Genomic DNA, 15,423 nt, shown 5'->3' with positions numbered 1-15,423 from the left:
CTGCGGGAACATGGAGACGGCGACCTGTTGTTGTCGATGCTTTTATAGGAGGTTTTGATTATCTTGCTGTGTTTCATAGTAGAATGTTTGAATCTGGCTGAATCAGACTACACGTCTGACAATATAATCTGTCAAAATGTGCTTCATGGCCTTCAGCTAAGAATCTGTGTAGTGATTCACCTTGGAGTCACCTTGTTCTCCATATCCAGCCAAGACCCAAACAGCAGCCTGCCTGCCAGCCTCTCTCCAGCTCCCTGCTCTCTTTATCAGATACCAGATATACCTACCTCTGTACACGGCACTGCGCATGTCTGTGTGTGTGTGTGTGTGTGTGTGTGTGTGTGTGTGGGGGGGCTGTTTTAGCTTTGTAGTCCTGAACCAGGAGAGTGGAAGAAATAATCTTTTCCAAAATCAGGAGAAGAAGACAGCTTCTTTACGTTTCTTTACAGTCCTAATAGTCTGTGTGTTGACTGTATGTGTCTCCTGCAGAACATGGATAAAATGCAGCTTCCCTCTGTGACGCTGATGGTGGGCTGTGGAGTCTCCTCTCTCACCTTGCTGCTCCTCATCATCATCTATGTGTCGGTCTGGAGGTGAGAACACATTGACTCTGGTCTTTTGTTTCGAGTGGTATCTGAGTAGTTACTATGCCTAGCTGACCTGTATTAGGCTGGTTTGGTTACACATCCTCCATAGGTGCTTGAACCGTGCTGGAAAGGACAAAGTGGACTAAATCTGAGCCAGCATAGTGTGGTTCAGGTTGGCTTGATAGTGTAAAAAGGCTAGAGCTTTTGAACCGTTTAAGTGAAGGAAGTATGGGTGTGGTTGTTGATGGTTGACGGTCAACTGGAAAAGGTGTGGACCCCTCAACATGTTGTCTCTCCTCAGGTACATTCGCTCCGAGCGCTCCGTCATCCTCATCAACTTCTGCCTCTCCATCATCTCCTCCAACGCCCTCATCCTCATTGGTCAGACGCAGACACGGAACAAGGTAAGAGCCAATGAACAAGCTGTATCTCACCACGTACTCTCTCAAGGTCTTGTAAAGATGCTTTACTCACATCTCTCCATCTCTTCTTCTCTTCCCCGTTCCCTCTTTCAACACCTCTCACACTCTTCTTTCTCCGGCCCTCTTCTTCTATTTCTCCCTCACTCTCTGTCCCTCTCTTCCTATCTTGTGTTCTCTCCCTCTCTCAGGTGATCTGCACGCTGGTCGCTGCTTTCCTGCATTTCTTCTTCCTGTCGTCGTTCTGTTGGGTTCTGACAGAGGCGTGGCAGTCATACATGGCCGTGACTGGCCGGCTGAGGAACCGCATCATCCGCAAGCGATTCTTGTGTCTGGGCTGGGGTGAGGATGCTGGGGGCAGGGGGGGGGGGGTCAGTTTTATCTGTTTCTCTGTCTGTCCATCTGTGTGTCCGTCCCATCCCTTCCCAGTACTGACCCTTCCCCCTCCTCCTCCTTAGGTCTACCTGCTCTGGTTGTGGCAGTCTCTGTGGGTTTCACCAAAGCTAAGGGATATGGCACCGTCAACTAGTGAGTCTGCTATCCCTGATATTGTTGCTGTGTGTCTCCCTTTGTCTAGACAAGTGTAATTCTGTCTCTCTCTCTCTCTCTGTATTGGTCTTTCTATGTACCTCTATATCTCTTTTTTCTTCTAAACCTTTCCTTATTGGATTAGCTAACTGTTTAAAGAGCATTTAAGACGTGATACAGAATCCTTATACTTGGGGGTTGTATTTGTGTGACCTTGACTGCTGGTGGCTGACTTGACCTCTTCCTCTCCTCGCTCTACCCCTTTTCTCATGCCATCTTTCTTTCTTTTCATCTGTCTTCCTCCTTCCTTCTCACCTGCTCCTGGTGTCACTCTCTCGTCCTGCCTTTTTCCTTTCCTCCTCCTCTCTCTCTTCCTCTTTCTCTCTCAGCTGCTGGCTGTCTCTGGAAGGTGGTCTGCTTTATGCGTTTGTGGGACCGGCTGCCGCTGTAGTCTTGGTACTTCCTATCTCTCTGTCTCAGCCTCTATTTGTCTGAGAAAACTTTGTTGCTTTACTGATCTGAGATGAACATTTAGCCACAGAAATATGTCATATACTGTAATGCTTATCTTGCCCCAACCATAAACTTAACATTTTGGCTTAATGCAGTCAACATACTGTACTACTATTGGTTTTAGCCAGTCAATAGATTGTACATTATCTTAACTAACATCTTCATCAACCATGTATAGTCATCAATGGTCTCTAAGTGCAAGGTTGCTACCACTTGACTAACTACATGTTATTACCTTGACTTAGCAGTTACAACTTTATATATATATATACACTGAAGGTTTGATATGTAAATCTATTGTGTGTACGTGTGGGACTGACATCATTCACATGCATGTATCATACTCTATCATTTCTGTAGTCCCATGTCAGACTGACAGACTGGTTGTAGAGTTGTTCTCTGTATCTGGCTGCTTCGTTCACCTCTCTCTTTTCTCTCTGACAGGTTAACATGGTTATCGGGATTCTCGTATTTAACAAACTGGTGTCCAAAGACGGCATTACTGATATGAAACTGAAGGAGAGGGCAGGGTATGCCTTATCCTACCATACATCCATCTCACTGGTCCACCAATCACCAGCCGGGGGGCATACGCTTGGGGGCGGGGCTAGCGATGCCATTGGCTCTCGCGTTTAGAACGCAGGGATCTAAGAAAGAGTCCGATGAGGAAATTGATAAGAGCTAAAAAAAAAAATTTGGGGGGGGGATTTAGAAACAGGGGAGAGAACAGAATAGGAGCACAGACAAAATGAGAGAGGGAGAGAGAGTAAGAGAGAGCGAGAGGAGAAATATAGTGAGAGCAGAGAGAGGGAGGGATGAGAGATATAGCGAGAGCAGAGAGAGAGAGGGGGAGGGGAGAGTGGGGGAAATGAAAAGGAGCAGATATTGAAAGGATTATGTGAATGTTTTCATAAGACACAGTGATCAATGATTGGAAGATTTGTAGAGGATGAGGTCTGACAGAGAGGGATCGAAGAAGAGAGCAGCGAGGGAGGGAGGGTGGGGAGGGAGATATAAGAAAAGGGAAGATGAGAAAGAATGCAGTGGTTATCGGATCCTCTCATTAAGAAACAAGATGGCGCATCAGTGCTCATCTCATGGCTATCATATTGGTTTCATTATACTCTGCCATATACTGTATGTTGCTTTTACACATTCACTCAGCTTTTCTTCATTTGCAGGTGTTGCTATATAATGTACATTTCTGTATGTCCATCTTTCTCATTTATTTTGTTTCGTTGATTGTTTTATAGGGAAGGGGAGCAGGGGCCCTATGGGTATAGAGTAGAGACCTCAGAGATCACTCAAAGCACACAATAATGTCATGTGTTTGATTTATTGTACGCCGCTAATGCTGTCTCTATGTCCATAGAAATGTGTTTATTTTCCGTTGCTTTGTTAAAAAGGCTACTCACTATAGTATGAAACATACTCTGTCGGATACATCTGTTGTGTTGGAGATTTTACCACAGCCATTTGGGCATTTCCAAGCTCCTGCTGAGACGGGATGGAAGGTTTTCAACCTACTTCAACCATGTGTACTTGCCTTAAAGGCTGCCTTGTTTATACTTACTACTGCTACTTAATACATGTCCAGTTCAATACACGCCAACATTGTGAGAGGTTATGACCTTTAGTCCCTATATAACCACAGGGTTGACCTTTGACCTCTCGGTGTACCCTGCTCCCCCCTTTTCGCAGGCTGCTGTTCTGTGCCCTCATTGGCGATCGTTAGTACATCCAACTGTGTTGTTGTTTATTTATGTATTTATTTTCTCTGAACAACATGTTTGCCTCTCTGCAATGATCTATTCTTGAACTGTACAAGTTTGTTTCTTGCTGTCTGAAACGTTCTCTTTGAGTTTGCACAGAATCCCCCTCTCTCTCACTCAGGGCTCCTCCTCTCCAATCAGGAACACCTCAATCTCAGCTCCCCCTTCCCACCTCGTCACTGATTCGGTAAAAAATCTGCCTCGCCCACTGTTGTTGACTGTATTGGCTATCAGCCCTGCTCATGGCCCACCCACTAAATCTCCTCCCCCTGGCAGTAGTGCTCTCTGATTGGCTTAATATCCCCTCCTTACACTCTGATTGGCTTAATACCCCTTACTCACACTCCCCAACTAGTAGAATTGTAGAATGTCTTTCCCTGCTATCAATATCCCAGCTTCCATCTAAAACCAGCTAGACAAGAGCTAGATGTATAGAATAACTATAAACATAAACTGCAGTGCAAAATCTAGAACACGGTTGTGATCCATAGATCTGTTCAAAGTTGTCACATTACTAAGATACAGAATGAATAGTGACAGAAGTATAGGACATGGCACAGAGTAGTATATGACAGGGTGTGTATGTTCGTGTGTGTTTAGATGAGTGAGTCTGTGCTTTGGCCTGTGTGTTTGTGTGCATTTGATTACACAGTGGGTACTGGGGGGTTGTTTAAGGATGGTTTTACACCGATGTTACGCAGCAGACCACTGGGCTATCAGTGATGCCTGGACCGAGGGGAGAGGGGGCAGAGGTGGCACCAGAAGATGGATACATACACAACACAGTAGGATACCATAGTATCTGATATTATACTCACTGTTTGGGCCCCCTCTGCTCCCTCACAGCTTTTGCAAGGATCAGGTTGAGCATACGTGGACTGAGGGATGGAGGGGCTGTAGGAAGGGGGCAGGGTGGCACTGCAGAGTGGATACGTGGAAAACCGAAGGGTGTTAGCCTCTTTGCCCCCCCGCATGCCTTTCAATACCTAACATGTTTAATCAAGATAATTAATGATCGCTAGATGATGCGCCTAATGAGGCACGGCGTACCCTGGCTCCGCTCTCTCATATCTCAGAGATTTAAATGTACCCTCGCTGCCTGGCGAGGCTCTCTCTCTTTCCTCCACCCCTAAAATTAGAGGCTAATTGGATGGGAAAATGGAAAGACAGGAGAGTAGAGGACAAGACAGGAGAGAAGAGGAAAGGCCAACTGTAAAGCCATCCAGGCGGAGCTGGCGGGGTGTACTGTTTCCTTGTTCTTCATTCCAGGAAGTGTTAGCACTGTGTTAGGAGGTTGCTGTTCAGTTACTTTAACCCTAGTTGTCACTATACAGACTGGGTCCTTCCAGACTCACTGGAAAAAAGTGTCAATTGTTACAGAGTGGACGATCCAAGTGAAAGAAATGGGTAAGCTTTGTACCCTTGTTTTTCGACTGGGAACCACAGGATATCACATATCTAATCTCTTCTACCCACATTGTTGAGACAGAACAACGAAGTGAGCATTTAGCTGAAGAGTATTGCTTGTTTGATTGAAGACCTGGATTTGATTTGAGCAGGTCTATGTGTCCCTGTGGATATGGGTGTTTCCTACTCAGCTTCATTCTCTCTCACTGAACTCTCTCTGTCGTCTACACATCATAAAGACGAGGGAAATGGTGTTGTATTTCAAAAGCTACTGATTGCTTTTTAATATCACAGCCTATGGCAGAAGGGGTGGGGGGGTGTTGGTTGTATTGCCTTTTTACTTGAAATGGAATTTGTTATAATGTGATTTTTAATCCGTCTGTCCAGCGGCTATATGGAATCGATGGTTTAATTGTTGTTTTGCGAGCGGCCATTTTGTGACACTGTTCTTCTCGAACTCTGTTTCTTCTAGATGTGTGTTTCTTGCGGGAGTATTTTAATCTAATGAAACAGCTTTCAAGCCATTGTGTTGAAGTATGGATGGACAGTTTATTGTCGCATCACATCCTGATAATAATCTCAGTAATCACATACCCTCTTGTGTATTATTGCTGTATTATTTCTCAGACAGTATGTCATCCATGATGAAGAGGCATTGTAGAGATTGTACTGTGCCTCTTACTTCCAGCCAGGCATCCAGGCAGAGAGAGGCAGGCCACAGCCACACTGGGCTTTGTGATGTGATGAGAGGAGATTAGATGACAGCACAGACACTGGAGAAGTGGGGTGAAACAGAAATAGATGGGAACTGTGATGATTCTCTACAGTATTCGTGGATTACTGTACCAGTGGACAAACAGCTTCTCATGAAATCTTTAGAATTTATTGTCTATCCTTTGTGCTGTTTTAATACAGCCATGCAGAAACACACACTCAACGTACACACATTCAAAGATATACACCTGGTAATGAACACACATAAACACACTGTTAATTGGTTAATTGGAGATTTAGGCTAAGAGGCCTGTCACGACTCACTACTTTGAGTTCATTGTTTGTGCGTGCGTGTGTTTGAGTGTTTGTGTGTGTATGTGGGTGCTTGCATGTGTGTACATGCCTACATGAGTGTGTGTGTGTGTGTGCATGTGTGTGTGCGTGTGTGTGCGTGAGAGCCTTAGCAGGGTGTTCAGTAATGCCTGTATAAAGTAATCAGTCTGGCCAGTGAGGCGTAGGGAGAAATAACCAGGGGTGAAAATATTTACGGCAATTACATTTAGGAAGCTAAATAAACAACGCATCTGAGACGCAAAGCATGAATTGGCACATGAAGTGTCTCTAATTAGACATTTGCTTTATTCATTTATAAGAATACCATCATTATTTAGCTGAATGCACGTAAATGAAGGATTCAACAATGTGAATAATAAGAGGAAGAAGGTAAATATAATGTGTATTCATGCCAGTGCACATACAGGTGCCTGGCCAATAAGAATCAGTCCTGCACAAGTTACACATGTATCTCTCTTTTTACATGTTGGTCATTTAGCAGACACTTATCCAGAGTGACTGACTGGAGTAATTAGGGTTAAGTGCCTTGCTCACGGGCACATTGGCAGATTTCACCCAGTCAGCTCAGGGATTCGAACCAGCAACCTTTTGGTTACTGGCCCAACCTCTGAACAGCTCGGCTACCTTAACCACTTATGAATCATATTTTGAATCACTAGTTTGAGCTACATCATGTGCAACAGTGTCACTGCACTTTTCTGCACAGACTCAAGATGATTAGAATATTGTCGGAATGCAGTAGTGTCTTTGTTGACTTGATTATCCCACTCACTCTGTGTTGGTTAGGATCCCCTATAAGTTTGTGTTCGCATATAGTAGGAGCAGTGATCAATCATTGAGGAATAAATCAACCCTTAGTGACATATCCACCCATGTGGTTGTGTATCTTCTCCGGCCCAGCCCCCACACATACCCCTTAGCCCTGAGAGAGAGCTAGAGAGAGAGAGAGCGAGAGGGAACTGTGACTCACTCTGAGTTTAAGTGTGTGTGTGTGTGTGTGTGTGTGTGTGTGTGTGTGTGTGTGTGTGTGTGTGTGTGTGTGTGTGTGTGTGTGTGTGTGTGTGTGTGTGTGTGTGTGTGTGTGTGTGTGTGTGTGTATTTGTATCTGTGTGTATTATGTTACAGCGTGTGTTAATTTGACTACTTTGCAGTCAGATGACAGTACCACTGTACAATATGACGCTCAAATGTGCCAAGTGCGGAGTTATCTCGTCGGCTGACGTTTCTACCACAGCTACCAGTAACGCCATGTTAGTCCTGCTAATTCTTTACCCACATATTCTATACTGCTGTCTTACCTCTGTTTCCTTTACCTTGATATGCCTCCTCTACTTCCTCCTCCTCTGGTTTATATCTTTTTGTTTCCCCCCTTTTCGTTCCCTCTCTTCCCCTGTACCCTCGCTGAGAATCATTGGGAATTAGTTCTACAGTGCTGTTCTTGTAAGATATGGTGTGTGTGTGTGTGTGTGTGTGTGTGTGTGTGTCTGTGTGAAGCACAGACAGCAGAAAAGCAGCTTTAATATAGGCCAGAGTAAAAGTGCAAGGCTCAGTGGCTTTCAGCTATGTAATGCCCCCAGGCTATGGATGGATACAGTACCTCTACATCTGTATCCGCATGGAGGAGGTTTTCATGGGCAGTGCACTTGACTTATCAATTAGTGTGTGTGTGTGTGCGTGTGCGTGTGTGTGTGCATGTGCTTGGGGTTTCTGTTGCCGGGCCTGCCAGGCCTGTGTAGCTATATTTTATGTAATGTGTTCTTCAGTGGTGTGTGTCTGAATGCTTGGATCTGTTTTAAACAACACCTAGAAACCTTTCATTTCATCAACTCAGGACAGAGTTAACAAGTGGACATGTGAAACAAAGACTCTGAAGAGTTGAGGAGTTAGGGAAAGAAATACACATGTTGATAAAGGAGAGAGAGAGAGAGAGACATTGTCCTGTAGGAACATATGGACCAGAAGAGTCCCTGTCCACTTAATGACACCTCTGCCCTCTGCCTCTTGCGTTTGTCTTTATGTTACGTTTCTTTGCTTCATTTCACTTTTGTTCCTCCTTTACTCACCTCAGCTCCTCCTTTTCCTGTTGCTCTTGGTCTCATATGTTTTATTGACACATCCTAAACGTACATGCATATTGTATATGTCAGTTATGGAACATATATTTCAATTGATTATGGATGTATGTTTTTGTGTGTGATATTAGCACATTTACGGTAGCTACTGTAAGTATATGTAAAACATCAGGCTGTATACCTATACCTTGTTATAGGTTTATTATACTATACATAATGCCAATCATTTCAACAACGAGGGCAACATGCAGTACATAGATGCCTTTTTTAGCAGTAGATATTGTATGTATTACATTTGACACGCTTCTATTGTAATTAGAAAGTTCCATGCAGTTTTTAGTATCATTGAATCCCATGACTGTAGTGCTGACCCTGGGCTGCTGTTCCCCTCCCATCCTCCAGGGCGTCGCTGTGGAGCTCCTGTGTGGTTCTGCCTCTCCTGGCCCTCACCTGGATGTCTGCTGTCCTGGCCATCACCGACCGACGCTCCTCCCTCTTCCAGATCTTGTTCGCTGTGTTTGATTCGCTGGAAGGCTTCGTCATCGTCATGGTGCATTGCATCCTGCGCAGAGAGGTAAAATCATTCTTCACCCTGTTGGCACTCTGACACATTTCACCTTGATGATACTCTGTTACAAACTCTTTTTTTTTAATTATTTTTTTAAATTATTATTATTTTATTTGTTATTTTTATTGGATGGTTGTTGAGGCCCTGTGCTCCACTAGGTGCTAAAAGGGAAAAGTTGATTATGTAAACCAAATCATTGGTTGTTTTGAGGGTGATGTGGCGGGGAGGAGGTTGAGCAGACAAAGACCTGACCATGACATTGAAAGGTCATGACCTCTGTGTTTATTATGGTGTACTGTAGGTTCAAGAGGCAGTGAAGTGTCGGGTAGTGGACCGCCAGGAGGACGGGAATGGAGACTCAGGGGGATCTTTCCAGAACGGACACGCTCAGCTTATGGTAGTACCAATGGAACGTTATTCTTCATCTTAAACAATGTCTAATATTCTTGATATGTATTACATGCTCTTTGTTAACAGGTTTTCTATACATTTCTTTTCTTCGTTAGACTGATTTCGAGAAAGACGTCGACATGGCTTGCAGAGGAGGTAAGAGTACCGGCAAAAAAAAGAGTGAGTTTATGCAGTCTGTCCGTCTGTCAGTCTGTCCGTCTGTCAGTCTGTTCGTCTGTCAGTCTGTTCGTCTGTCAGTCTGTTCGTCTGTCAGTCTGTTCGTCTGTTCGTCTGTCAGTCTGTTCGTCTGTCAGTCTGTTTGTCTGTCAGTCTGTTCGTCTGTCAGTCTGTTCGTCTGTCAGTCTGTTCGTCTGTCAGTCTGTTCGTCTGTCAGTCTGTTCGTCTGTTCGTCTGTCAGTCTGTTCGTCTGTCCGTCTGTTCGTCTGTTCGTCTGTCAGTCTGTTCGTCTGTTCGTCTGTCAGTCTGTTCGTCTGTCCGTCTGTTCGTCTGTTCGTCTGTTCGTCTGTCCGTCTGTTCGTCTGTTCGTCTGTCAGTCTGTCAGTCTGTTCGTCTGTCAGTCTGTTCGTCTGTTTGTCTGTCAGTCTGTTCGTCTGCTTGTCTGTCAGTCTGTTCGTCTGTCAGTCTGTTCGTCTGTCAGTCTGTTCGTCTGTCAGTCTGTTCGTCTGTCAGTCTGTTCGTCTGTTCGTCTGTCAGTCTGTTCGTCTGTCCGTCTGTTCGTCTGTTCGTCTGTCAGTCTGTTCGTCTGTTCGTCTGTCCGTCTGTCCGTCTGTTCGTCTGTCAGTCTGTCAGTCTGTTCGTCTGTCAGTCTGTCAGTCTGTTTGTCTGTCAGTCTGTTTGTCTGTTCAATCTGTCCGTCTGTCAGTCTGTCAGTCTGTCAGTCTGTTTGTCTGTCAGTCTGTTTGTCTGTTCAATCTGTCCGTCTGTCAGTCTGTCCGTCTGTCCGTCTGTTCGTCTGTCAGTCTGTTCGTCTGTCAGTCTGTTTGTCTGTCAGTCTGTCAGTCTGTTCAGTCTGTCAGTCTGTTCGTCTGTTCAGTCTGTCAGTCAGTCAGTCTGTTTGTCTGTCAGTCTGTCAGTCTGTTCGTCTGTTCAATCTGTCCGTCTGTCAGTCTGTCCGTCTGTCAGTCTGTTCAGTCTGTCAGTCTGTCAGTCTGTTCAGTCTGTCAGTCTGTCAGTCTGTTCGTCTGTTCAGTCTGTCAGTCTGTCAGTCTGTTCAGTCTGTCAGTCTGTCAGTCTGTTCGTCTGTCAGTCTGTTCAGTCTGTCAGTCTGTCAGTCTGTTCGTCTGTCAGTCTGTCAGTCAGTCTGTTCGTCTGTCAGTCTGTCAGTCTGTCCGTCTGTCAGTCTGTCAGTCTGTTTGTCTGTCAGTCTGTTTGTCTGTTCAGTCTGTCAGTCTGTCAGTCTGTTCGTCTGTCAGTCTGTCAGTCTGTTTGTCTGTCAGTCTGTTTGTCTGTTCAGTCTGTCCGTCTGTCAGTCTGTCAGACTGTTCGTCTGTTCAGTCTGTCAGTCTGTCCGTCTGTCAGTCTGTTCGTCTGTTCAGTCTGTCCGTCTGTCAGTCTGTCAGACTGTTCGTCTGTTCAGTCTGTCAGTCTGTCCGTCTGTCAGTCTGTTCGTCTGTTCAGTCTGTCAGTCTGTCAGTCTGTTCGTCTGTCAAGTCTGTTTGTCTGTCAGTCTGTCCGTCTGTCAGTCTGTTTGTCTGTCAGTCTGTTCGTCTGTCAGTCTGTATGTAGTCAGTCAGTCTGTCTGTCTGTCTGTCTGTCTGTCTGTCTGTCAGACCCTATACAACTCTCTCTATGCATGTGGATTTTTCTTTGCGTTCTGTCATTCAAAAGTTACACTTGCTTTTCCCTCTCTGCTGCACGCGTATTGTGTGTTAGCAGCACCCTCCCATTCCACTCCTCTCCGCCCGTTGTCAGACCACGGCCGCCACAGCAGCCGCCTCTTATGAAGCACAAAACACTGTTTTGACATGAGATGCACCACATTACTGCAGCATAATGCAATTTAGCCCAGCCATTTGGCAATAGAGCGGTGGTGTGCGAATCAGTGCTGAGCAGTAATATGAGGATAAATAGTGTTGTCTGAGACTCCCACATCTTCCCCCACATCCACCGGTAGGTGGGCCGGCTGTGCTATAATTAAGCACCCACCAACAGTGCAGCATCAGATAGAGGCTCTCCTCTGATATCCGTTAGGAGCGGAAGGGAATCTGATTATCTCCGAGACAGGATATCAGGAAAAGCATCTGGAGCAGAAACGCCATTGAGACGCGAGACACAGCAGACAAGCCCACTAAGGAGTGAAATGACTTTTTCTTTGTGTGAGTGTGTGTGGAGCAGTGGGGACTGGGGAGTGATTGTAAGATATTTTGTCATGCTGACAGGAAGTTGTCTGATGCTGTTGTCTAGCGCTGTGCTCAATAGTGAGATGCACACCACAGCAAGCCAGCAGTTGCAGTGAAACAGGGTCACGGCGTAATCTTCAAGCTAATGATCAGAAGTTCAAGGAAGGCAGTAGTCACTAGTTCAATCAACAGTGGGAAGGTTTGCACTCATTCTATAGCATGTCCAAGTCTGGGCATCTTGAGAGTCACCCTCTCTTTATCTCTGAGTTTTGCGTCCTCTCAAATCTCTCTCTCTCTCCCTCCCTCCCTCCCTCCCTCCCTCCCTCCCTCCCTCCCTCCCTCCCTCCCTCCCTCCCTCCCTCCCTCCCTCCCTCCCTCCCTCCCTCTCCCCCAGGTACTCTGAAGCGTTCCTCTCTCCAGGGTGATGAGAAGCCATCCTCCCAGCCCCTGACCCTTCAGAAGGGCTCTAACTTCAACACCATGCCTGCCAGCATGGCCAAGGTCCACCTCCAGAATGTGGCAGACTACCCCAGTCATACTCTCACCTTGCGCAGGGAGAAGGGTGGCGCCACCAAGGGCATCAGCACCGAGCTGCCGGGAGCCAAGTCCATCTACATCTGTGACGGGGAGCTCTTTAAACAGCTGGACGGGGAGCCGTCTCCACGGGGGACAGGGGAGGCCGGGGGGCCTGAGGGCACAGGGTACATTATCCTGCCTAACAACAACAACACTGGCACCCTGGGGCGGCCCGGAAAGGGCAGCAAGGAGGACACGGCGGCCAAGTACAACATCAGCATCGAGCAGCAGATGCCCCAGACCAGGCTCATCCACCTGGCCAACTCGGCGGAGGTGGAGGGCGTCCCGGGTTTCGCGCTGAAGAGCCTGCCTGCAGACCTGGTCAGTGTCTCCTGCTCGGAGAGGGAGTCGCCCATCCACAACATGCAGAACATCTCCGGAGAATCCCACATGACCAACAGCATGTGTGAACAGGGTGATTCTGGAAACTCTGGAATGATGTCCAAGAGCGAGACCGTGTCCACGCTCTCCATGAGCTCCCTGGAGGTAAGGCACACACGCACACACGCACACACACACACACACACACACACACACACACACACACACACACACACACACACACACACACACACACACACACACACACACACACACACACACATAGACACACATACAAACACACACAACCCCATGTTCTCACCAAATGATTGGACAGGTGTTCCTGAAATCAGCCAGTGCCGTTTCCTGTCAGTATGTGGTGGCACTGTATTCATGGCATAGAGTTTCTGTTGCGATATATTTATAGTCGATATCCTTTTCTGTGTAGTAACAGCACTGTAGTGGCAACATGTACGGAAATATCCCTATCTTTCCTGGCTCTACAGAACACCTAGATCTTTAAAAAGGTCAGGTTTTAGTATTCTCTCCTTGACTGGGCCAGTCCAGTGGGGGACCAGCACACACACACACCCACGCACAGCACTGACCAGCACACACACACACACACAGCACTGACCAGCACACACCCACACCCACGCACAGCACTGACCAGCACTGACCAGCACACACCCACACCCACGCACAGCACTGACCAGCACACACACATGCACAGCACTGACCAGCACACACCCACACCCACGCACAGCACTGACCAGCACACACACATGCACAGCACTGACCAGCACACACCCACACCCACGCACAGCACTGACCAGCACACACACATGCACAGCACTGACCAGCACACACCCACACCCACGCACAGCACTGACCAGCACACACACACCCACACCCACGCACAGCACTGACCAGCACACACACACGCACAGCACTGACCAGCACACACCCACACCCACGCACAGCACTGACCAGCACACACACATGCACAGCACTGACCAGCACACACCCACACCCACGCACAGCACTGACCAGCACACACACACACCCACACCCACGCACAGCACTGACCAGCACACACACACGCACAGCACTGACCAGCACACACCCACACCCACGCACAGCACTGACCAGCACACACACACACCCACACCCACGCACAGCACTGACCAGCACACACCCACGCACAGCACTGACCAGCACACACACACGCACAGCACTGACCAGCACACACCCACACCCACGCACAGCACTGACCAGCACACACACACGCACAGCACTGACCAGCACACACCCACACCCATGCACAGCACTGACCAGCACACACCCACACCCATGCACAGCACTGACCAGCACCCACCCACACCCACACACAGCACTGACCAGCACACACCCACACCCACGCACAGCACTGACCAGCACACACCCACACCCATGCACAGCACTGACCAGCACACACCCACGCACAGCACTGACCAGCACACACCCACACCCACGCACAGCACTGACCAGCACACACCCACACCCACACACAGCACGGACCAGCACACACCCACACCCACGCACAGCACTGACCAGCACACACCCACACCCACGCACAGCACTGACCAGCACACACCCACACCCACACACAGCACTGACCAGCACACACCCACACGCACAGCACTGACCAGCACACACCCACACCCACGCACAGCACTGACCAGCACACACCCACACCCACGCACAGCACTGACCAGCACACACCCACACCCACGCACAGCACTGTCCAGCACACACCCACACCCACACACAGCACTGACCAGCACACACCCACACCCACACACAGCACTGACCAGCACACACCCACACCCACACACAGCACTGACCAGCACACACCCACACCCACACACAGCACTGACCAGCACACACCCACACACAGCACTGACCAGCACACACACACGCACAGCACTGTCCAGCACACACCCACACCCACACACAGCACTGACCAGCACACACCCACACCCACACACAGCACTGACCAGCACACACCCACACCCACACACAGCACTGACCAGCACACACACACGCACAGCTAGTCGTGCCAAGCCAGCCAGTCAGATAGGCAGACAGACAGATAGGCAGACAGTCAGACCTCTCAGCCTGCTGGTGTCTTTTCACCTCAGGGCCAAACTCGCTCCCCTCCCAAAATGCTGTTCATGCAAGGTCGCGGCTGCCAGGGCAACCAACAACCAACCAGCCTGAAGGTCAGGCCTTTCTTTCTCTGCTTGCTGACAAAGGTCACGCGATCACAAGCTGTTTACTGCAAGGATTCACGCCAAGGGTGTCAATATGAACCAACATGGATGCTCAGTTTTTTCATGAGTCACTGTTATGACTGAGAAACTTTCTCAGTCGTTTTAACTGATTTGAAAATAATAGTGAAACAGAGTGAAATGCCGAGGAAGACATCACCATTTTGTCTCGTCAAATTCACATAGCATATAGATGACAGCAGAATGTATCTTTTAATCTGTTCCTCATGTCTTTCTCCAGAGACGAAAATCCCGCTACGCGGAGCTGGATTTTGAGGTAATTTCAGACTTCTGGACTGCATTTCTTCTGACATAATGTCCTGCTGGTTTGACAAACTGTCTCTAATGTCTCAATTCTTCTTCCAAAAATCCACTAGAATTGACATAATCCCCTTTTCTTTATAATGATGGTGCATGAGACTGCATAGCAGATCATATACAGTACTCTATCTAAGCTTTGTAGACGTCTGTGCTGGATGAATGATTTTTCTATGATGGGTGTTTTTTATTTGTTTGGTCCATGTAGAAGA

General features: G+C 47.7%; 1 protein-coding gene across 1 annotated transcript in view; it reads left to right on the top strand.

Annotated features, from left to right (window-relative positions):
• Positions 1–15,423, top strand: part of LOC135522061 (adhesion G protein-coupled receptor B1-like) — a 73,783-nt gene that overhangs the window by 56,720 nt on the left and 1,640 nt on the right. The window contains exons 18-29 of the mRNA XM_064947977.1: positions 490–593; positions 889–991; positions 1,198–1,348; positions 1,465–1,534; positions 1,924–1,990; positions 2,492–2,577; positions 7,446–7,544; positions 8,769–8,940; positions 9,236–9,331; positions 9,441–9,480; positions 12,079–12,746; positions 15,135–15,170. Of these exons, the coding sequence (XP_064804049.1) occupies positions 490–593; positions 889–991; positions 1,198–1,348; positions 1,465–1,534; positions 1,924–1,990; positions 2,492–2,577; positions 7,446–7,544; positions 8,769–8,940; positions 9,236–9,331; positions 9,441–9,480; positions 12,079–12,746; positions 15,135–15,170 (1,692 nt within the window). The remainder of the gene's footprint in view (positions 1–489; positions 594–888; positions 992–1,197; positions 1,349–1,464; positions 1,535–1,923; positions 1,991–2,491; positions 2,578–7,445; positions 7,545–8,768; positions 8,941–9,235; positions 9,332–9,440; positions 9,481–12,078; positions 12,747–15,134; positions 15,171–15,423) is intronic.

The sequence above is a fragment of the Oncorhynchus masou genome, chromosome 30, assembly GCF_036934945.1.
Source record: "Oncorhynchus masou masou isolate Uvic2021 chromosome 30, UVic_Omas_1.1, whole genome shotgun sequence".
Taxonomy (NCBI): domain Eukaryota; kingdom Metazoa; phylum Chordata; class Actinopteri; order Salmoniformes; family Salmonidae; genus Oncorhynchus; species Oncorhynchus masou.
This window is presented reverse-complemented; position numbering and strand designations above follow the sequence as displayed.